The 22,212-nt window shown below is 42.9% G+C and overlaps 1 protein-coding gene across 6 annotated transcripts in view; it reads left to right on the top strand.

Annotated features, from left to right (window-relative positions):
• Window positions 1-22,212, top strand: part of CECR2 (CECR2 histone acetyl-lysine reader) — a 104,399-nt gene that overhangs the window by 6,604 nt on the left and 75,583 nt on the right. The window contains exon 1 of one of the 6 annotated variants that reach the window (XM_084766082.1): window positions 19,743-19,910. The exons of the other annotated variants lie outside the window; for them this stretch is intronic. Within the exon in view, the coding sequence (XP_084622208.1) occupies window positions 19,905-19,910 (6 nt within the window). The 5' untranslated portion in view covers window positions 19,743-19,904. Of the gene's footprint in view, window positions 1-19,742; window positions 19,911-22,212 lie in introns of those variants that run through there. 6 annotated transcript variants of the gene reach the window in all.

Below are 22,212 nucleotides of genomic sequence, written 5' to 3'. Positions count from 1 at the left end.
CTAAGAGATTGCTACTTCAGTTTAAGAGAGGGTTAGGGATGCTTGCTGAGAGCATTTGAATGGAAGTAAGATCAATGAGGTACAGTGATTTAGAGATGGGTGCAGTATTGCAGTGCCTTTAACTCTAGCACTCTGGAGTTTAAGGCCAGCCTGGGCTACATAGTGAGATCTAAGCCAGCCAGGATTAGGTAAGACCTTAAAAACAGAAACAACAATTAAAAAAAAATTACTATTTAGCTAGGTGTGGCTGCACAGGTCTGTAATCCCAGCACTTGGGGAGGCAAAGGCAGGTGGACCTTTTGAGTTTGAGGCCAGACTGGCCTATAAATCCAGTCCAGGACAGCCAAGGCTACACAGAGAAATCCTGTCTCCAAAAACCAACCCCTCCAATAAAATTGTTACTGATTTTTATATTTATAGGTGTTGTGCCTGCATGCATGTCTATGCCTGGTACCCTCAGAGGCCAGAAGAGGATGTAGGATCCTCTGAGGCTGGAGTTACAGAAGGCTGCAAGCCACCATGGGGGTGCTGGGAATTGAACTTGGGTCCTCTGGAAAAGCAGCAAGTACTCTTAATTACTGAGCATCTTTCTAGCTCCAACAGAAGCAAAACAAATTTTAAAAGTGATTTAAGGTTTTGTGGTTTGTGGGGCAGTGGTGGCATACACCTCCAATTCACTGAGACCCTCCTGCCTCTGCCTCCTGAGTGCTGGGATTACAGGCGTGCGCCACCATGCCCAGCTCTTATTCACCCTTGCCATGAAGTTGTGATCTTAGCAAGCTTACTTTGGTTTCAGATTAGTGACATGGGAGTTTCAGGCTAGATGACTTCTGGCTTTTTCCTAGGTGGGACTGTTTGGGTGTGCCTTGTACCACTGAGTCAAGTAAGTCACCGTAGGCAGCAAGGGGTAAGCTCAAGGCTGCTACCCAAACTTTACAAGCTGATTTTTTTTTTTAAAACCAAATAGAAGCTGCAGATCCATACTTGCTTGACATGTCTGGATTACATTATGTGTCTCCTCCACTGGGAACTTGCCTGCAAATAAGGTTCTCTGATAGACACTTCTGCAGGTTGGGGTGTCTCTCTCACCCTCTTCCCCTCCCCCCACTGTGTTTCTCTCTGTAGCTCTCTGGCTGATCTGGAACTACCTCTGCATCTCAGGCTGGTCTTGAATTCACTGAGATCAGTCTGCTTCTGCCTTCTAAGTGCTGGGATTAAAGGTGTGGGCCACCACCTTCCAGCCACTTAAAAAACAAAAGAAAGACATGATGTCATTGTAGTTTACTGCAGATAACTATAACTCATCTGTGTAGTTCAGGCTGGCCTTGCTCCTGACAATCTTGATGTTTCAGTCTGTAGACAAGGCTAGCCTCAAATCTACCTGCCCATCTCCCTCCTCAGTGCTGGGATTAAAGTCGAGCACTGCCACATACGGCTTCTGAGGAAAGTTTTGAAAGTTTAGGTTGTTCCCTGCTTTTGCATATGTCAGGTAGAAACCTGGTAAACAGATACTTGATTATTATCATCCTTCCCCCCTCTTTTCTTTATAGAATGGGTCTCACTGTGTAGACCAAGTTTCCCTCAAAATCGTAGAGAGCTGCGGCCACTGCCTCCCGAGACTGGAATTAAAAGGCATGTACCACCATACCCTGCGATAAGTGTGTTGTTTTGGTTTGGAGAGAAAATGGTTTTGTGATGGTGACTAAACAAGTCTTAGTGTGCTGGGGAATGCCCTGAGTTCTTGGATGAGCGATACAAAACATGCAGGACTATGGTGCAGCGCGCCTTTAGCCTATGAGTTCGAGGCCAGCCTGGTCTACAGAGTGAGTTCCAGATAGCCAGGGCTACACAGAGAAACCCTGTCTCAAAAAACCAAAACCAATCAACCAAAAAGATACGAAACATTTAAAGGATATGTTCACCTGTCACTGGCTTGTGACATCTTATCATTGGTTTGTAGCCCCTTCCCTTTCTCTCCCTCAGTCCCTGCACATTGGAGATGCAGGACAAGCCCTCTGCCACAGATCCAGCCTGCTGAGCCCCCGCGGCCCCCCACCCCTCGGGGTTTCCCTGTGTATCCCTGGCTGTCTTGTTTTTGTGTTTGTTTGTTTGTTTGTTGTTTTTTTCAAGACAGGGTAGCCCTGGCTGTCCTGGACTCACCTTGTAGACCAGGCTGGCCTCGAACTCACAGTGATCCATCTGCCTCTGCTTCCAGAGTGCTGTGATTATAAAGACTTGTGCCACCACTCACTCACTTTGTAGACCAGGTTGACCTTGAACTCATAGAGATCCCTCCTGCCTCCCAAGTGCTAGGATTAAAAGCTTGGCCTGCTGAGCCTTCTTTACATTTTCTTTTAACTGAGCCCGAGACTTGGCCACCTTCCTTTGTTTTTTCTTTCATTCCATTGTTGTGCTCAATTCCTCACATCCCAGGCCTGCCTGCTCTGGGCATGTGTGGAGGAGGGGTAGAATTTTGGTTCTAAACCCCAGAATTCATGTAAATAAACTGCAGTGAAGTCAGCTGCAGCTAAAGGCTCCCCCCCCCCCCTTTAAAAAATACACTCCTCTTTGAATTCTTCCAAAGGCATATGATCTCTTAGAATAATGCTCATATGTCCTGTGTCTTGTACTTCATTAGCCACACACAGGTTTCAAATGTAATTACATAACAATACTTGAGGGCTAGTATTCATTTTCTTGTTTAAAGTCTCTGACCTCATCCGACCTTTATGAAGGGTACTTGGCTGGTGTAAGTGATGGCATGTTCTTTGCTGCTTCCTCTGCAGTGGTAGCTTTAGCCTTGATTCGATAGCACCAGCTCCTTGGGCTGAGTCAGGTCTACTTTCTCCCTGGGGGAGGCTTTCCCGAGTAGCTGTGTTACTTGAAAGTAGGAGGTCATTTTATGTGGTCACCTCAAGCTACTCTGATGTGCTGAGCGGTCTCTTGTTTATCCCAACATCAAAGAGTCAGGGTGGAAACAGCAGGGATTGGGGCGCAGTGATACCAGCCCTTTACTTTTTAATGTTTAACTTAAAATCACTTCTGAAGTATAATTTCTAGGAGTGGGTTAAATTCTTAGAACTGAGAAAAATGTTAAACAGTCTTGTTGATTGGAACAGTTATTTTCGTTTTTTCTTCTGGCCAGTTCCTTTTAATGAACACCACCTCCCTGAATGATCATTGTTTCTGCAACAATGGCACTTGGGACAGGTTATTTGTCTGACAGAAGTGTGTTAAATTAACAGATCTATTCCTTTGGGGGGGGGGTCCTTTCTGATCTCCATTTCCTTTGTTGTCTCTTCTCTCTTCCTGGAAGGTTATTCGTGGCTTCTTCAGGTGTGAGCAGTTTTTGTTTGTTTGTTTTGTTTGAGACAGGGTTTCTCTGTGTAGCCTTGGCTGTCTCTTTGTAGAGTGTGAGCAGTTTTTATGTCCTAGACTTCCTTCTTCAGAGAATTCTGTCTCATAAGGGCAAAGAGAACTTGACTTGTTGGTATAATTACTGGGATTATTGGCCCATTCTTTGAGTGGCATTGGTTTGAGCTACTATCCCATATACACGAACTAATTATTCTCATACACTCTCTTCTTTCTCTCTGTTTCTCTCTGTCTCTGTGTCTCTGTCTCTGTCTGTCTCTCTGTCTGTCTGTCTGTCTGTGTGTGTGTGTGTGTGTGTGTGTGTGTAGCAGGGAGACACAAACATGCAGAATATGCGCCCTAGTGCATGTGCCTGTGGAGGCCAGAAGTCAGCTTCCAGATGTTTTCCTCATTCTTTTTTATTATTTATTTATTTTGGTTTTTCAAGACAGGGTTTCTCTGTGTAGCCTTGGCTGTCCTGGACTTGCTTTGTAGACCAGGCTGGCCTCGAACTATAGAGATCCTCCTGCCTCTACATCCCAGTGCTGGGATTAAAGGTGTGCACCACCACACCCAGCTCCTCAATTGCTTTCTATCTGTAAAATATTATTTTTATTATTTTTACTTTTCCCCCCCTTTACGACAAGAGTTTTTCTGTGTAGCATTTGCTGTCCTAGACTCGCTTTGTAGACCAGAGTGGCATCAAACTCACAGAAATCTGCCTGCCTCTGCCTCTCTGAGTGCTGGGATTACAGGTGTGCGCCTTGGCACCCAGCTATTATTTTTACTTATATATATTTTTTTGTATGTGCATTGGTGTTTTACCCGCATGTGTGTCTGAGGGTGTTGGATCCCCTGGAACTGGTGTTACAGATAATTGTGAGCTGCTGTGTGGTTGTTGGGAATTGAACCCTGGTCCGGAAAAGTCACTCTTAACCATTTATTTATTTATCCAGCCCCTTACTCTTATTATTATTACTTTTTTTCCAAGACAGGGTTTCTCTTTGTAGCCCTGGCTGTCTTGGACTTGCTTTGCAGACCAGGCTGCCCTTGAACTCACAGAGATCCACCTGCCTCTGCCTCTGCCTCTGCCTCTCTTAGTGCTGGGATTACAGGCATGTGTGTACCACTGTGTCTGGCTCTCCTTATTACTTTTTGAGACAAGGTTTACTATGTAGTCCTGGCTGGCCAGAGTTTGAGAGATAGACCTTAAATTTATAGAGATCATCCTATCTTTGTTTCCTAAGTGCTAAGATTACAGGTATATGTAACCATGGCCATCAATAATAGTAATAATAATAACAACTGTTATTATTGTTACTTTCGTTTCATTTTTGAGATAGTGTCTCACTATGGTTTCTACTGGCTTTGAACTCAGAGATACACCTGCCTCTGCCTCTGGAGTGCTGGGATTAAAAGTGTGTACCACTACCCCAGTTTATTACTATTTTTAATTTATTGTATGCCCAATCACATGCCACAGCATAAGTGTAGAGGACAATAATCTGGATCCAGTTCTCTGCATCCACAATGTGTGTCCTTTGGATAGAATTCAGATCATCAGGGGTAGTGGTCAGTGTGTTAGCCTGCTGAGCCATCTCCTTGGCCTTTAATATTTTTATTATTTCATTTGAGCTTAGCACACACCTTTAATCCCAGCACCTGGGGAGCAGAGGCAGGTGGATCTCTGAGTCAGAGGCTATCCTGGTTTACATAGTAAATTCCAGGACAGATGTGGCTACAAAGAGAGACCCTATCTCAAAATAAAACAAAACAAAAAGTTGTTTTTTCTTAAATTATGTTTCTATCTGTGTGTTGATTAGTGCATGTGAGTACAGGTATCCACAGAAGCCGGAAGAGGGCATTGGATTCCCCTGGAACTTGGTGGTACAGGCAGTTGTGAACTGTGCACTTTGGGTGCTAGGAACTGTATTCAAGTCCATCAAGCCATTTATCTAGGTCCCCTATCCTTAACAAGGCTTATTTTACTTTTTTCTTAAATAAATAAATAAATAAATATCTTAAGCTGGGCTTGAGGGCACACATCCTTAATTCCAGCACTTGGGAGGCAGAGCCAGGTGGATGGATCTCTGTGAATTCGTAGGCCAGCCTGGTCTACAAAGCAGTCCAGGTCAGCCAAGGCTACACAGAGAAATCCTGTCTTGGGGGGTAGGACGGGTAGTGGGGAGGGTGCGGTGGTGGCATAGGCCTTTGAAGACAGAGGCAAGCAGATCAATGTGAGTTAAGGCCAGCCTGGTCTACAGAGCTAGTTCCAGGACAGCCAGAGCTACACACAGAGAAAAACCTGTCTCAAAAAGCAGAACAAAAATTGTTTTTAAAGTACTTTATGTATTTGTTTGGGGACAGACATGTCATGGTGCATGTGTAGAGAGGTCAGAGGATTCCAACATGTGGGTCCCAGAGATTGAATTCAAGTTGTTTACTTGGTGGCAAGTACCTGTGCTTGCTGAGCCTCTTTTTTTTTTTTTTTTTTTTTTTTGCAATCTCATCTGTTAATGTTTTTAGGCAGTGTTTTTTGTTATTTTTTGTTTGTTTGTTTTGTTTTTTTGAGACGGGTTCTCTGTGTAGCCTTGACTGTCTTGGACTCGCTTTGTAGACCAGGCTGTCCTTGAACTCACAGTGATCCACCTGCCTCTGCCTCCTGAGTACTGGGATTAAAGACGTGAGGCAACACACCTGGCCCACAACATTTTTTAAAGCCATAAAGAACAAAGAACCAGTGACATCAGTAGGTACTAGGTATGTGCCTGCTGTGGTGGTCTAGTCTGACATCAGTAGGTACTAGGTGTGTGCCTGCTGTGGTGGTCTGAGCAAGAATGGGCCCAGAAGCTCACAACTTTGAATGCTTGGTCCTCAGTTTGGAACTGTTTGGCAAGGATTGGAGGGTGACATTGTTGGAGGCCGTGTTTTCACTAGGGGCGGGTTTTGAGGTTCCAAAAGCCCAGGCTATTCATTCCCAGTTGTGTCTCCCTCACCTCTTATATCTCAAGATGCAAGCAGGCTCTCAGCTACTTCTCCAGCACCATATTTGCCTGGTGCCATGTTCCCTGCCATCTTGGTCATGGAATCATCCTCTGTAATTAACTTTGAGCCCCAAATTATAAAGATTTTCTATTATAAGTTGGCTTTGGTCATTGTGTTTCATTGCAGCAATAGAAAAGTAACTAAGATATGCACAAGCCCTGATAGCCTGAACTCAATCCTTGGAATTCACTGACACACCATGGCATGTGTGCCCCCCACCCACATTCACCTCTCATACACTAATAACACTAAAATTGAAATGAAAGAAACAGAACAATACATAAACAATAAAATAAAAACACAGAACAAAGACCCATTGTGTGTAGTAAAGAAATACACTAGAGATGATCATAATAACAAATTAAGTCAATCACAGAAGATAATTATATTCTCCTTCATTTGTGGTTCCTATATTTATACAGATACATATAGGGAGGCAGAGGCAGGCGGATCGATGTGAGTTCCAGGCCAGCTTGGTCTGCAAAGCAAGTCCAGGACAGCCAAGGCTACACAGAGAAACCCTGTCTTGAAAAACCAAAACAAACAACAAGCAAGCAAGCAAGCAAACAAACAAACAAGTTGTTGATATACCATATCTTTTTCCTTTTTTGGTTCCTCAAGGCAAGGTTTCTCTGTGTAGCCATGGAGTCATAGATTCACTTTGTAGACCAGGCTGGCCTTGAATTCACAGAGATCCACCTGCCTCTGCCTGGGGAGTGCTGGGATTAAAGGAAACATGGAGACAGCAGTATAAACACAGGTAGATTGCAAATTTCCGGTTAGCCTAAGGTGTATAGTGAAACCTTGTCAGGCTCAAACAGCTGGTGAAATTTACCTCAGTTGATGGAGTTTTTGCCTAGTACACAAGAAGGCCTATGTTCAATACCTGGTACTGCATAAGCCAGGTGTGGTGGTGCACACCTATAACCTCAGCACTTCGGAGACACAGGAGTTGTAAGACATCCTTAGTTGTATAGTGGCAGATTGAGGGCAGCCTGGATGATATACCAGACCTTGGTCAAAAACAGCAACAGTCTGGGCATGGTGGTTACACACCTTTAATCTCAGCACTAGTGAGGTAGAAGCAGGTCTGATTGCAGTGAGTATAAGGCTAGTTTGCTCTACTTAGGTAGTTCCAGGCCAGCCAAGATTTCATAGTAAGATCATGTTTCAAACCATAACAAGACAGACAAAAACAACACATCAACCAAACTCCAAATTCCTAAGTATGTAAACAGACAAGTTTAAAATAATGTTTGAAAATTGCAAGCCGGGCATGGTGGCCCACGCCTTTAATCCCAGCACTCGGGAGGCAGAGACAGGCGGATCGCTGTGAGTTCAAGGCCAGCCTGGTCTACAAAGTGAGTCCAGGACATCCAAGGCTACACAGAGAAACCCTGTCTCAAAAAAAAAAACAACAACAACAAACAAACAAAAAAAAAAAAGAAAAGAAAGGAAAATTGCTGTACGTGGGGGCAGTTGAAGTTTAAGCAAGGGCTAGCAATGAGATCTATTTGGAACAGTCCTAGGATATAGAATGTATACAGTGTAAATATTTGTTTGTTAAATAGAAACCAATCTTTACAGAGTAGAAAGTTCACTTTGCTATAGAACGGGCAAAGAACAAGGCTAGGTGAGACGCTGCCCGAGGGGTACGGGCCACATTAAGGTTCTTGTGGGACAGTTTACTTAGTTTTGCAGGAGGTGCTTATGACTACAGACTTGGTGTTGAAGGCTTGTTACCTGGAGCAATTGCAGTTAACAATACAGATTTCAGACCAGTGAGCTGGGTAAGTGGGTAAAGCATTTGCTGTACAGTCCGGGCCTGAGTCCCATTTTTGGTTCCTGAAGTGGAAGGAAAGGACCAGTTTCATTTACACATACAGTGCACACACAATAGTCACTTGAAAAGTTTAAAACACACCTCCAAATCAGAGGAGAATGGATTCCCGAACGTTGTCCTCTGACCTCTACACACTCCCCAGCCATGAACACACACACACACACAGCACTAGCTGTTCGTAGTTACCAGACATTCAGAATGTGCTAGGGTTGTGAATATATGAATTATCTCATTTGGTGTTTATAAGACAATATTTTAATGATGACATTAAAGCCCATGGGATTTAATACATGTTAAGAAATCATAAATAATGAGCCAAGGGGGGCTGGAGAGAGAGCTCAGTAGTTAAGAGCACTGACTGCTCTTCCAGAGGTCCTGAGTTCAATTCCAGCAACTTCATGGTGGCTCACAACCATCTATAATGTGATCTGATCATACTGTATTTATAATAAATAAATCTTAAAAAAAAAAAAAAAAAAAAGAGCCAGAATTGGGTAGAACTGAACCAGATGCTGTTATTCAACCTGTAGTCCTCAGAAAAATCTTTAAAACTAATTGATTAATTAATGCATTTTATGTGTATGAATGCTTACTTTCAGATCCCATTATAGATGGCTGTAAGCTACCATGTGGGCGCTACGAATTGAACTCGGGACCTTTGGAAGAGGAGCCAGTGGTATTAACTGCAGAGCCATCTCTCCAGCTCCCCCTCAGGAAATCTTTTTTTTCTTATTGGATTTTTGAGACAGGGTTTCTCTGTGTAGTCTTGGCTGTTCTGGACTTGCTTTGTAGACCAGGCTGGCCTCAAACTTACAGTGATCCACCTGCCTCTGCCTCCAGAATGCTGGGATTAAAGGTGTGGGCCACCACTGCCCAACCCTCCCCCTCAGGAAATCTTGAAGTGAGCTTGTGAGACATGTTTTCATCTAGGCCTCGTCCTGGAGCTACTGACTTTAGATATGGTGTCCAGGTGATTTGAGTGCACACTAAAGTAGGAGGCTCACAGGGACTGAGCTGAGAGCGATTGGGTCATTATGTATGGGATATGGACAGACCTCCTTAATGGTTCAGGAAAGGCTTAGAAAGCCAGGCCCTAATACACTGCTTCCAAGTTGCACCTTTTATGTTGGTGAGGCTTTTTTCTTTATCTAATTCTCATCTTTAGATGAGGCAAATTCTCTCTGAGGTTTAACATTTATGGTTGGGAAGAAACCTTTGAAGGGTTTGGATAGATTAGTGGAGACACAAATGGTTGTCTTCTTCCTTCCTTCCTTTCTTTCATTTTGTTTTTTTCAAGACAGGGTTTCTCTGTGTAGCCCTGGCTGTCCTGGAACCCATTCTGTAGACCAGGCTGGCCTCAAACTCAGAGATCACCTACCTCTGCCTCAGTCCTGGGATTAAAGGCGTGTGCTGCCATTCTAGGCCCCTTATTCATCTTAAGTTTTTTTAATTGTCATTTGTACTGAATTTGTAATACATTCTGGAAAGTTCACAGCTATCTTCCCATTCTCTCTGTTCCATTGTTGGAGGACTAAAGAGGGTAAGAGCTACAAGGGATGTTATGTTAAAGATAATTTATGTCTAGCTCACAGTCACACAGGCGAGGGCATTGCGCAAAGTGGTGGGCTGAGTTGTGATTGGACCCAGGACAGCCAAGCCTAGCAGTAGCTCGAGCCAGCATTGGCTTAGTGTTTCACACAGGTGCTTTCTGTGGTTTTGGTTGAGCTCTTCTTTGTTTTTTTGTGTTTTTGTTTGTTTGTTTTTAGAGATGGTTTCTCTGTGTAGCCTTGGCTGTCCTGGACTTACTTTGTAGACCAGGCCGGCCTCGAATTCACCATGATCCGCCTGCCTCTGTGCCACCACTGCTTGTCCTTTTTTTAAAAGCCAGTTTGTAAGTCGTGTGTGTGTGTGTGTGTGTGTGTGTGTGTGTGTTGTTTGTGTTGATAAAGTGTGATGTGGTGCTTGTGTTGAGGTCAGGGGACAGTGGTGAAAGGGTCTGTTCTTAGGTTATCAGGTTTGCCCTGTAAGCATTTTTACTCACTAAGGCATCCATCTAGCTGGCCCTCTCCAGCTTTGTAGTCAGTGATCACATATGGTACTTTTGTGGCACCTCATTTGGCTTTTAACATTAGACACAGCAATATTTTTGGATGAGAATTAACATAAAGGTATTACTTTATTTGGGGATAATATTTCATTTTCCCTGTCTTAATGGGAAGGAGACTGATTACTTGTGCAATGGGTATTTGTAAAGAATTGGGAATGAGGCAGATGAAGTGGAGAGAACTGACAGAAGGTTGCAGATGGAGGCGTAGCACTTTGGAATGAGTCCATTGATTCCTGCTGTTCACTGCAGTGTGAAAGGTCCATCTGGGCCTCACCTACGCACAGAAATGGAATGTAACGGACACAGGATATGAAAGCTTGCTTTACTGACCTGCTTGGATCAAAGACTTGGAAATGTTGGGTGTAAACTACATGGAAGAGCCGCTTGCTCAAGATTTTCCCCCTTCTATTTTCCCACTAAATTCTAGACTTGGTTTTATATTTCATCTCATCCCAAAGCGAACAGTGGGGAGGATCACTGGGCCCAGGAGTTCAAGACCATCCTGAGTAACTAATGAGACTCTCATATCAAAAATTTATATAAAAATACAGACAATATAAATCCATTTATGTAAAATTTAAAAATAAGGAACTTGCCGGGGCTGGGGGAAGATGGCAGGGTGGCAGCGCACACCTTTAATCCCAGCACTGGGGAGGCAGAGGCAGGTGGATCACTGTGAGTTCGAAGCCAACCTGGCCTACAAATGGAGTCCAGAACAGTCAAGGTTACACAGAGAAACCCTGTCTCGAAAAACCAAAACCAAAACCAAACCGGAACTGGCAAGGCTTGTCCTGTCTTAGCTTCTCAAGTGCTGGCCTTAAAAGTGTGCACCACTATGTCTGGATGGCCCAAGTTTTCCTTATAAATCAGTTTTATTGGCAGGATAATTTTCATATAATCAAGAACATAAAATTTAAAATATTTAACTGTTCACATGTATAACTACCATCCCAAAAAATGATGGAACACTCTAATTTCCCCAAAATACTTACTTAAGGCTTGTAAAGTCACATAGGTCCCACCATCTTCTTCAGGCCAAGGCTGATCTGAATTCTGTCTCATCACAGATGAGGTTTTCCTGTTCCAGAAGATCAGTGCAACCTTACTGCATGTATTCTATCATTTTCTTCCTGGCCAACTGTTATGCATGGGATATATACTTTATTGTTGGTTTGTTTATTTTAAAACAGTATTTCTCTGTGTAGGCCTGACTGCCCTGGAATTTGTTTTGTGGACCAGTGTCTTATGGTTCAATTTCTGTGAAGAAACACATGACCAAGGCAACTCTTAGAAAGCCAAACATTTAGTTAAGATATCACACTAGGCATATATATATAACCTCAAAGCCCGCCTCCATAGTGTTACACTTCCTCCAACTACCACTTCCTTCAAACTACCACAACCAGGCTGGCCTGGAAGTCACAGAGGTTCTCCTGCCTCTGCCTCCTGAGTTAGTGGCCAGCGGTGGGGGGCATAACTTTTATCTAATCCTGTATATTGTGTATCTTTATGCCTGTGCTTGAATACACTAAACCGGAGGATAGTGATTGACTTTAGTTCTGTTAAGCTTTGTCCACAAATTCCAGTGCCTTACCTGCTAGACCATCTTGACAGCCCTCCGTTGGATGATGATGATAATAATGATTTTTTTTCTCTCCTGAAACAGGGTCTCTCTGTGTAGCTCTGGCTGTCCTGTAGACAGCCTCTCAAGTGCTGGGATTAAAGGTGTGTGCAACCACGCCTGGCTTGCCAGTTTTATTTTTATGATAGACCAGGACAGATACTTAGTTTTGATTAGCTGTAGACATTAATTTAAGGAATAGCTGGGCAGTGTTGGCACATGCCTTTAATCCCAGCAGAGGCAGGCTGATATCTGTGAGTTTGAGGCCATCCTGGTCTACAGGACAGCCAGAGCTGCACGGAGAAACCAAACCTGTCTTGAAGAGAGAGAGAGAGAGAGAGAGAGAGAGAGAGAGAGAGAGAGAGAGAGAGAGAGAGAGAGAGAGAGACAGACAGACACAGACAGACATGGAGGGAGGGAGGGAGAGAGGGAGGGAGGGAGGGAGGGAGGGAGAAATATAGATTGCTTACTGAACTAAGTATTTTGCCAGGTAAGTGAGGAATTAAAGATAATACATATTCTTCCATTTCAAAATGACATAATGTATTGACCAAAAATCTGGTTCCTCCTGTGGCAGTCCTGTTCGTGGCTTAAATGCTAGATTATAGGCATGAGGCAGGATACCTAGCTTCCAGTGTTTGTTCTTTGGACTGGGACTCATTGCACTCCTGGGCTGGCCCATGTGGCTAACAGGAGCTGGAGAGATAGCTCGGTGGTGAAGAGTACTTACTAGTCTATCAGAGGATGGACCCAGGCTAGGTTCCCAGCACCAATGGCAGTTTAGGTAACTGTAACTTACTTCCAGGATCCAGTGCTTTCTTCTGGCTTCTGTAGGAGCTCAGTGCAGAGACACGCATGCAGGCAAAACACCCAGGCACAGAATTTGTTTTTAAGCCATTAAGCTGAGGATGACCTTTAACTTTTGGTCTCCCTGTCTCTACTTACGAAATATTAGGGCTACAGGAAATACAGGTTACAGGTTACTACAGATTACTCCTAGGCCTATTCTAAGAACCTAGGGGTCTCACGGATGTTAGGCAAGCCCTCCATCAACTGGGCTACATCTGTAGCCCTGATCTTTTGTTCCTCAAGCTTGGCGTCTGTGTTAACATACATTTTTTCCCCCCAAGACAAGGTTTCTCTGTGAAGCCTTGGCTGTCCTAGACTCACTTTGTAGACCAGGCTGGCCTCGAACTCAGCAATCTGCCCGCCTCTACCTCTCAAGTGCTGGGATTGAAGGTGTGCACCACCACACCTATCTATATATGTGTTATATTTTTGATAAAATGCCAATGGTGCATTTCTTTTTTACTTTCCAGTTTGTTATTTGTATTAGGTTTCATTTAGTCCAAATGTAAATGCTTCCATCTTTAAAGATTTTAGAGTTGTGTATGTTTTGTGATGAACTTAATTTCTGTCCAAGAGCATGGTTGGAGCACTGGTTTGATGTCCAGGAGCTCTATAACTACCTTCTATACTGCAGTGGCCTGGCTTCATTCCTTCTTGGGCTCTATGAACTCTTAACTTAGAGAGCATACCATCTTACGCACGCACGCGCACACGCGCACACACACACACACAGAGTTAAAAATAAAATAAATAATAAAGCACCACACACCAAAATTAACCAGACCCCAAAGCCAGTACATCTCAACTTCCGTATGGTTAGAATAGCTATTCTGGATCTTCACACTGGGATTTCTACTTTCACATGTAACATGTTTTTGCATACTTACTTTCCACCAAGGTAAAAACATGTGATAGATTTAGACTAGAAGAATAATTAGCCTTCTATTCTATTTATAACTCATGTCTATTATATAAATTCAGTCCTTCCTCATCTAAGTGTTCCCCCTTCTCCCCCTCACTTGGTATAGCCTTGACTGTCCTGGAACAAGGCTAGTTTCAGATACTAGGATTAAAGGTGTGTGCCACCACATCCAGCCAAAGTGTGTATTTATTTGATTTGTTTCTTTTTTAAAACAATAAAGTTGTTTTTAACATCTTGGAAAAAAAGCCCCACAAAGTTAAGTATATAGATAATCCTGAGCTACAGTTTGTATAATGCAGGCACAATAAATGCATTTTAAAAAACATACTGAGCTTGTTTTCTGGAGAAAAATGACTTGAGGTGGAGATATTTGTTAGGTGTGTGTCTGCATAACAAGTGTGATGGCACACAATACCAACACTCTGAGGCTCCAAAGACCTGCCTGAGCTATGTACATAGTGAGTTCCAGGTCAGCTTTGAGGCCTTTCTAGTAGGAAGAGAGGGGTCACATTTGGAGTCACCAGGAGTCATCTTCTCTTTCCTAAGAGAAGGGTTTTGGAGCTTCAGTGGATGGGGGAGATGGTTTATAGGGGTTATAGTGTGCATGTGTGAGTCTGTTGTCTTTTCTAGTATTTTTTTAAACTTATTTATCTTATTTATGTGTATTTATGTTTTGCTTGCATGTGTGTCTGCATGAGGGTGCCAGATCTTGGAGTAACAAACTGTTATAAACTGCTGTGTGGATTCTGGGAATTGAATTCAGTGCTCTTAACTGCTCAGCCATCTCTCCAGCCCCCAAATATCTGTATTTGAAAATATAAATGCAGTAATTGTTCATTAGGTCAGGGTTTTAACAAATATGTAAGTGAATAAAGGCATGCCAAGTGTAATAGGGAGAGTGACTGATGGCATAATATTAGGATAAATAAAGAGAAGTGACAGTGATTGGTACAAAGATGAAAAGAAATAAATGATAGAATTCATAGATGAGGGAAATGTTGGATTTGGAAAAAGGAAATATTAGAAAAATGAGATAGTAGTATAGGCAGGATAAGGATTTTGGATACAAATGACATAGGGCACAGATAGGTAAAGGACAGGTGAGAATTTGAGCATGGGACATGCTAAGATCACTTAGGGGAAAATAAGGGGCAGCACAGAACACTGTAGCGTTAGCAGTTTGTTGAAGACTTACCGATGGGGAGAAACCATTCAAGTCGGGGCATGGGACTGTAAGCCTGTAATTTTAGCACTGTGGAGGCTGAGGCAGGATTCCTGTAAGTTCCAGGTCTATTCGGACTACATTTTAAAGACTCAGTCTTTAAAATAAAAATAAAAATAGCTATATTGTGCTGGGTGAGTCATAGGTAAAGAATTGCAAATCATTTTCATTGATGGTGGGAAGAGACCACCTCAGCTATAGGGCAACAGTTGGCAGTTTGGTGGCTGAGAAGGAGAAGGCAGACCATAGCAGCGTCACAGGAGTGCTTTCATGAGTGGTTATGGAGCGGCCCAGCGGAAAAATCAGCCGTTACTTTTGTGGTCTTGGGAAAGGATTTTTCTGCTTAAGGAGGTTGTTATGTTATGACAAGAGATATTGTCAAATATCTATATTTTTATCTATCTACTTTTTTTTTTAACTAAAGGGTTGATGGTAGTTTTATTAGGCTTATAATGGTTGAAGGGAAACTTGACCCACATCTTTTGTGGCCATTGATGTTTGCCTCCTAGAATATTGCTCTTCTTGCCAATATTTTTTTTTAATCTGTCGTATCTTCTATAGGTTGGGTCTATTAAACTGACCAACTTTCTTTTTTTTTTTTTTTTTTTTTTTTTTTGGTTTTTCGAGACAGGGTCTCTGTGTTAGCTTTGGCTGTCCTGGACTCACTTTGTAGACCAGGCTGGCCTCGAACTCACAGCGATCCGCCCGCCTCTGCCTCCCGAGTGCTGGGATTAAAGGCGTGCGCCACCACGCCCGGCTCTGACCAACTTTCTTTAATGTGGTTCTATATGATAAATGTACACACACCATATGCTCCATTGCATTTTTTGTTTTTGTGTTATTTGGGATTAAACCCAGGGCTTTCTGTATGTGTCTTCATTCTTTAACAAAACAAAAACTAGAAAAACTAGGATTGAAGGTTCCCGAGAAACACTGCATATGCTCATCTACAAAAGTGGCCCTGCCCTTTTGTACCTGATCTCTCTAGCTCAGTGCGCCCCCCCCCCCCAATCCTTTGGAGTCCTTCCATCTGGCATGCTTTGCTTTCCTCCTAATTCTTCATGCTGGTCTATCAGCCAATTTATCTTCCATCAGCCCTTGTAGTTCATCACACTCAATTATCTCTGATCCTCTGCCACCTCTGCCCACTGCACATGCCCCAGTGCTCTCTCTCTCAGGCTGTGATCGATTGCTTTTCCTCTTCTGCCATCTTTCTCCTTGAGCTAGGCTTTTCATTCAGATATCAACACTGGGGAAGTGTTCAGTCCAAGCCTAAATTGTACTTTGTGCATCCTGACTTGTTTCTCAACTCTGCACTAATGAACCAGTGAAAGCAGCCAGTGTGGGAAGGAAAAGAGAGAACTTTACATCGTGCTTGTGCATTGGAGCTTTAGAGTTTTTTTTTTGCAGAATTTAAAAACAGATTACTAGTGGGTGCTCAAATGACTTTGGGAATAATTACTGCTCTGTAAGTTAAATAGTTGTAGGCAGCCACTGCCTGATATTTTTATGTTGAATTACTTAGCATAATTGCATTATTACATGCTGAAAAACAAATTGTTTTATTTGATTGAGCATAAATTAATCTGTTTGTAAGTTGTAGTGTTTGTTGCCCACATTGTAAGTGGTTACAACTGAAAACTCTGTTGAGCATGACAGGATTGCCGATGTCAAATATCAATCATCATTGTGGTCATTTGTACATTTTGCTAACTTCCCAAGTGCATCATCTATTTTTGCTGAAACAGATAAAAGAACTTAAAATGTTTGTCTAATCAGGCATGAGATGTATCTTTCTTTATTCAGCTCTTATAACTCTGATGAATGCCCTATCATTTATCTTTATTTTTCCTTTTTCCTTTTGTTGGTTTTTTTCCCCCCTTCGGTTTTTTCGAGACAGTCTCTCTGTGTAGCCTTGGCTGTCTTGGACTCACTTTGTAGACCAGGCTGGCCACAAACTCAGAAATGTTCCTGCCTCTGCCTCCCAAGTGCTGGGATCAAAGGCATGTGCCACCACATCATGCTCAAAGTGTACTCTTTTTGGGTTTTGGTTTTTGGTTTTTCAAGACAGAGTTTCTGAAACTATGTAGTCTTGGCTGTCATGGACTCAACTTTGTAGATGAGGCTGGCCTCGAACTCACAGTGATTCACCTGCCTCTGCCTCTCTGAGTGCTGGGATTAAAGGCGCGCTCACCATGCCCGGCCTCAAAGTGTACTCTTAAGCATGTAACCATCACCACAGTCAATTTTAAAGTTGTTTTCATTAACTGTAAAATAAATGCCAAAGCCCTTTAACAGTCAGGCTCTACTCCAGTCCCTACTTGCTATCTTCTTGAAACCACTAATTTGAAATTTGCTAAGTGAACTTTTCCAATGAGTTGAATTACTCAAACTGTGTGCCTTTGTCATTGATGTCTATTATTTTTATCAGGATGTTATGAATGCCCATTCACATTTCAGCAGGTGTGTCTTAGTTTGCTTTCTGTTGCTGTGATTGAACACCATGACCAAAAATAGTTTAAGGAGTAAAGGGTTTACTCAGCTTAAAATTTCACAGCATAGCCCATTATTGAGGGAAGTCAGGACAGGAACTCAGGCAAAGATACCACAGAGGAATACTGTTAACTGGTTTGTTCAGCCTGCTTTCTAATATAACCCAGGGCCACCTGCCCATGGGTAGAACTACTAAAAGTAGGCTATGCCCTCTCACACAATCATTAATCAAGAAAATTCAGGAGTTGGAGAGATATCTCAGAGGTTAAAAGCATTGGCAGCTCTTCCCAGAGGACCCAGTTCAATTCCTAGCACCCACATGGCTGCGCACAACGTCTGTAACTCAAGTTCAGTGGATCCAACTCCCTCATACAGACACTCATGTAGGCCAAACACCAAATGTACATTAAAAACAAAATAAGAAAGTGCCCAACCAGCTTGTCAACAGGCAGGTATGATGAAGGCATATCCTTAGTTGAGGATAAGCTCATATATTTGAATACTTGGTCCCCATTTGGTTGAACTGTTCAGAAAGGATTAAGAGGTTGGACCTAGGGGGTGGTGGCGGCGGCCATGCACACCTTTAGTTCCAGCACTCAGGAGGCAGAGGCAGGTGGATTGCTGTGAGTTCAAGGCCAGCCTGGTCTACAAAGCCAGCCCAAGACAGCCAAGGCTACAGAGGGAAACCCTGTCTTGGAACAACAACAACAACAACAACAACAACAACAACAACAACAACAACAGAATAGGTGGGGCCTTGTTGAGGGAGGGGTGTCACTGGTGTGAGCCTCCAGGCCATTCCCAGTTAGCTTTCTCTAGCTTCCTCTAGATCAGAGGTAAGTTGTGAGCTCCTGTGCTCCAGGGCCGTGCCGCTTGTTTATTGCCATGTTCCCCACCATGGTCATGTTCTCCAACCTTCTGTAACCCTGAATTCCCAAATTAAATACTTTCTTTTATATGTTGCCTTGGACATTGTATCTAGAGGATTATAGGTGTATACTTCAGTCCTTTATTGCCAAATATATTCCATTTATAGATAAACGTAAATTTTGTATAACCATTTATTAGTTGATAGACATTTGAGTTATATATACTTTGGCTGTTGGGCATTGTGCTCTGAATATTCCTGTTCAAGCTCATGTGGGGCACAGGCTTAAACATCTATCATGAGTAGAATTAATTAACCAGTTCATTGAGGCTATATCTCACTATGTACCCCTTACTAGCCTAGAACTAGCTATGTAGGTCAGGTTGGCCTCAGACTCACAGAGATCTGTTTATCTCTGTCTCTCAAGTGCCGGGAGTATATCACCATCCCGGCTGGGTGGGACTTCTCATTCCACATGGTTTGTGTTTATTAACCTTTTGAGGAACGCCAGACTTCTAAGATTGCTGCACCATCTCACATTGCCATCACTGGGTGACTGGGGATCCAGTCCCTTTATATACTCACCAATACTTTCTTTTTAAAGTCTTATTTATTTATTCATCCATAATTAATTGGGGATTGGTTTTTTGAGATGGGGTCTCATAATCTGGCCTGGCCTTGAACTTGTTAGGTAGCCAAAGCTGGCCCTAAACTCTTTTTTTTTTTAAAGACTTATTTATTATGTATACAATGTTGTGTCTGTATGTATACGTGCATGCAAGAAGAGGGCACCAGATCTCATTATAGTTGCAAGCCACCTTGTGGTTTTTGGGAATTGAGCTAAGGACCTCTGGAAGAGCAGCCAGTGCTCCTAACCTCTGAGCCATCGCTCCAGCTCCAGGCCCTGAACTCTTAATTGTCCTGCTCTACCTCTCTAGTGCTGGGATGACAAGACTGGAGGAATTAGGGACTTCAGACACCACTCCTAGCTTTGTCATCCTGAATATAGTTCTCTAATTTCATGCCTGCCTGCATGGCAGATATAGTTTAGTGATATCCAAAATGTGGTATACTGACTTTTGGGTGAAATTTTGTAAATACTGATAAGCTGGAGGGTTAATTCTTTGAACTCACGAGTGATGACATTACTAGCTCATGTGTGGGGAAGTCTGGTTTGCTCTTTCTCAAGCACTGCTAGAAAATTTTCTTTTCAGGAAGTGTGGTAGGGATCAGCTCTTGTGCCCTGACCATGCTAAGCACATTCTCTGCCCTTGAATTATACTGCTAGCCATAAAAACATGTGTGTTATTTTCTCCATAACAGTCATAGTTTAAGAGGGATGCTTTATGTTTGTATGTATGATGTTCATCTTTATGTGTAGTAATATTTTAAACTCCATAACAAATGTTAAATTACATGTTGGTTTGGACCAATAAGCTGTTAGAGCGGTGTCTCTTCCTTTCAGTGCATTGCTGCTGTGAATATCCCAGTACTGTCCATTACCACCTCAAGGATAATGCCTCCAAGGGTGTGAGTCATGGTTTGGGAAGCATCTAAGAAGATTACTTAAGGGAGTAGTCATGAAAGTAAGTTGAAATAGTTTTCTACTGTGTAGCTATTGGATCCTAGAGAACATTTAGTCAGAGCTCATTCCGAAGGATTTGAATAAACAAGTAACTACACTGTGGCAAGACTCCTGCCATCTGATAGGGGAAAATAAAATGAAAAGATCCTTTTCTTACTAGGAGGGAGCATTAAAAACAGCCAGACATAATTACTTTAGTTGTGTTTAAGGTGAGAGTTCTTGGTCAATTTTAGACTGAGAAGGAAGGATTCAAAAGGCGTTAGGGGAAAGTTTGTATGTTGAGACCAGGTCTTACTGTACAGTCGTTGATGGTCTGGAACTTGCTGTGTAGACCAGGCAGGCCTCAAACTCACAGAGACCTACCTGCCTCTGTGACTCTCTCAGCTGGGGAAAGATTTGAGTCAACCCCACTGTTCCAGGACATGAGTACGCTTTAGAACTCTAAGCTTGTGTGTGTTTGTGGGCACATGAGTGCCAAGACACATGCACCGTAGTTGTGTGGGTCTGCAGGTCAGACAGGGTTGTTAGGCTTGGCAGCAGATTCCTTTCTTGCTGAATCACTTTGCCAACCCTCTTTTGAGGCAAGTGTCACTATGTGACCCATTCTTGCCCTGTACTCCGTGGCAACCCACTGCCTGAGCCTCCTGGGATTACATGCATGAGCCATCAGAGTCAGTTGCCTGCTTAGCCTTTCTTGGGGTGATGGTGATGATTGTCTTGTTTTTCAGATGGAGCCTCACTGAATCACCCAGTCTGGCTTTAACCTCCTTAAACAAGCAGTACTCCTGTCTCATCTCCATGCAGTTAGGACTTGATTACTTGATTAAAGTGCAGCTCCTAACTTTTTTTTTTCTTTTCTTTTTTTTTAAGCTTTAGGAGAAATAGAGACAATCAAAAAACAAAACCCTCAAGTGTTAAACATTGATCTAACCTTTCTTTTGTGCAAATTACTCCATTGGGCTAGCATGTTCCAGTCCCTTTAAGATGATTTATTTGTGTGTGTGTGCACATGAATGTGTACACACAAATTCAGGTGCCAATGGAGGTTGGATTCCTCTGGAGATAGAGGTATAGGCTACCTGAAGTGGGTGCTTGGAACTGAACTCAGGTTCTTTGCAAAGAGCAGTATGTGCTTTTGACTACTGGCTGAATCATCCTCTTTTGAGACAGGGTCTCATGTATTCCAGACTGACTGGAATTCACATTGTAGGGGGAGGATGGCCTGGACGCACTGGGACTCCAGGCATGCACCACCATGTTGGCTTCATGCTGTGCCAAGGGATGAACCTCTGCTTTGCGTGCGTACTGTACTAACTGAGCTGTATTTCTAACCTACATCCATTTCCTTTCTCATTAGTGTGTCAATCAATGATAAGTTCAACAGAGCTTTTGATCAGAACTCTCCCGCACCACTAAGGTGTTACTGTTTCTTACCTTCCATCTTACCTCAGATTCTGTTTATTATTTATTTCTGTCTTTATTTCTTTATATTATTTATTTCTGTCTTAACGTCTGTGTGTGTGTGTGTGTGTGTGTGTGTGTGTGTGTGTGCTTGGCCAGTTTCATTTATTTATATATGGTTTGAGATTTTCATACATGTACATAATATATTTTGGTCACAACTTCTTATATCCCCTCCAGCTCCATGCAGAGCCTTTTATACCTTGCGCCCTCCCAACTTCATGTCCTCATAGTCTACCGAGTTTAGGTATTGCTGTGTGCATGTGGATGCGGGTAGGAACATCCACCAGAGCGTGGGCACTTACCAGGGGCCACTTTCCTATTTAAGCAACCTTCAACTGCCAACGCTCCTAAGCTAGTGGTGGAGTTTTGAGTCCTCCCCCAACTTACCCCAAAAGCTTGCCTGGCTTGATACAGGGTCTGTGGATTCACAGGTATAGCCATTTATTAGTTCTCTTTATATTCACTTTGGGGCACCAGTGTACTGCTGGTGAGGAGAAAGGCGTTACATGTATGATGGTTTTGCCTGCATGTGTGTATGTGCCTGCATGTGTGCAGGAGGTCAGGAGAAGGCATCAGGTCTTATAGGTTATATGCCACTGTGTGGAAGCTGAGAACAGAACCTGCCTCTTCTGCAAGAGGAAGAAGTGCTTTTAACTGCTAAGCCATCTATCTCTCCAGTCCCTACCTAATACTGTTTAATTGGCCAGAATATTGTATCAATTAAATCCTGAGATTACTGGCAAAAGGAAAATGTCAAGAGAGTGGAACCTTGAATAATGTCAGTATTATCTATTTATGACCAGTGGGAAAAAAGGTTCATGAATGGTTGACTTGGAAAG

Source organism: Acomys minous (genome assembly GCF_964271855.1).
Source record: "Acomys minous genome assembly, chromosome: 17".
Lineage (NCBI taxonomy): Eukaryota > Metazoa > Chordata > Mammalia > Rodentia > Muridae > Acomys > Acomys minous.
This window is presented reverse-complemented; position numbering and strand designations above follow the sequence as displayed.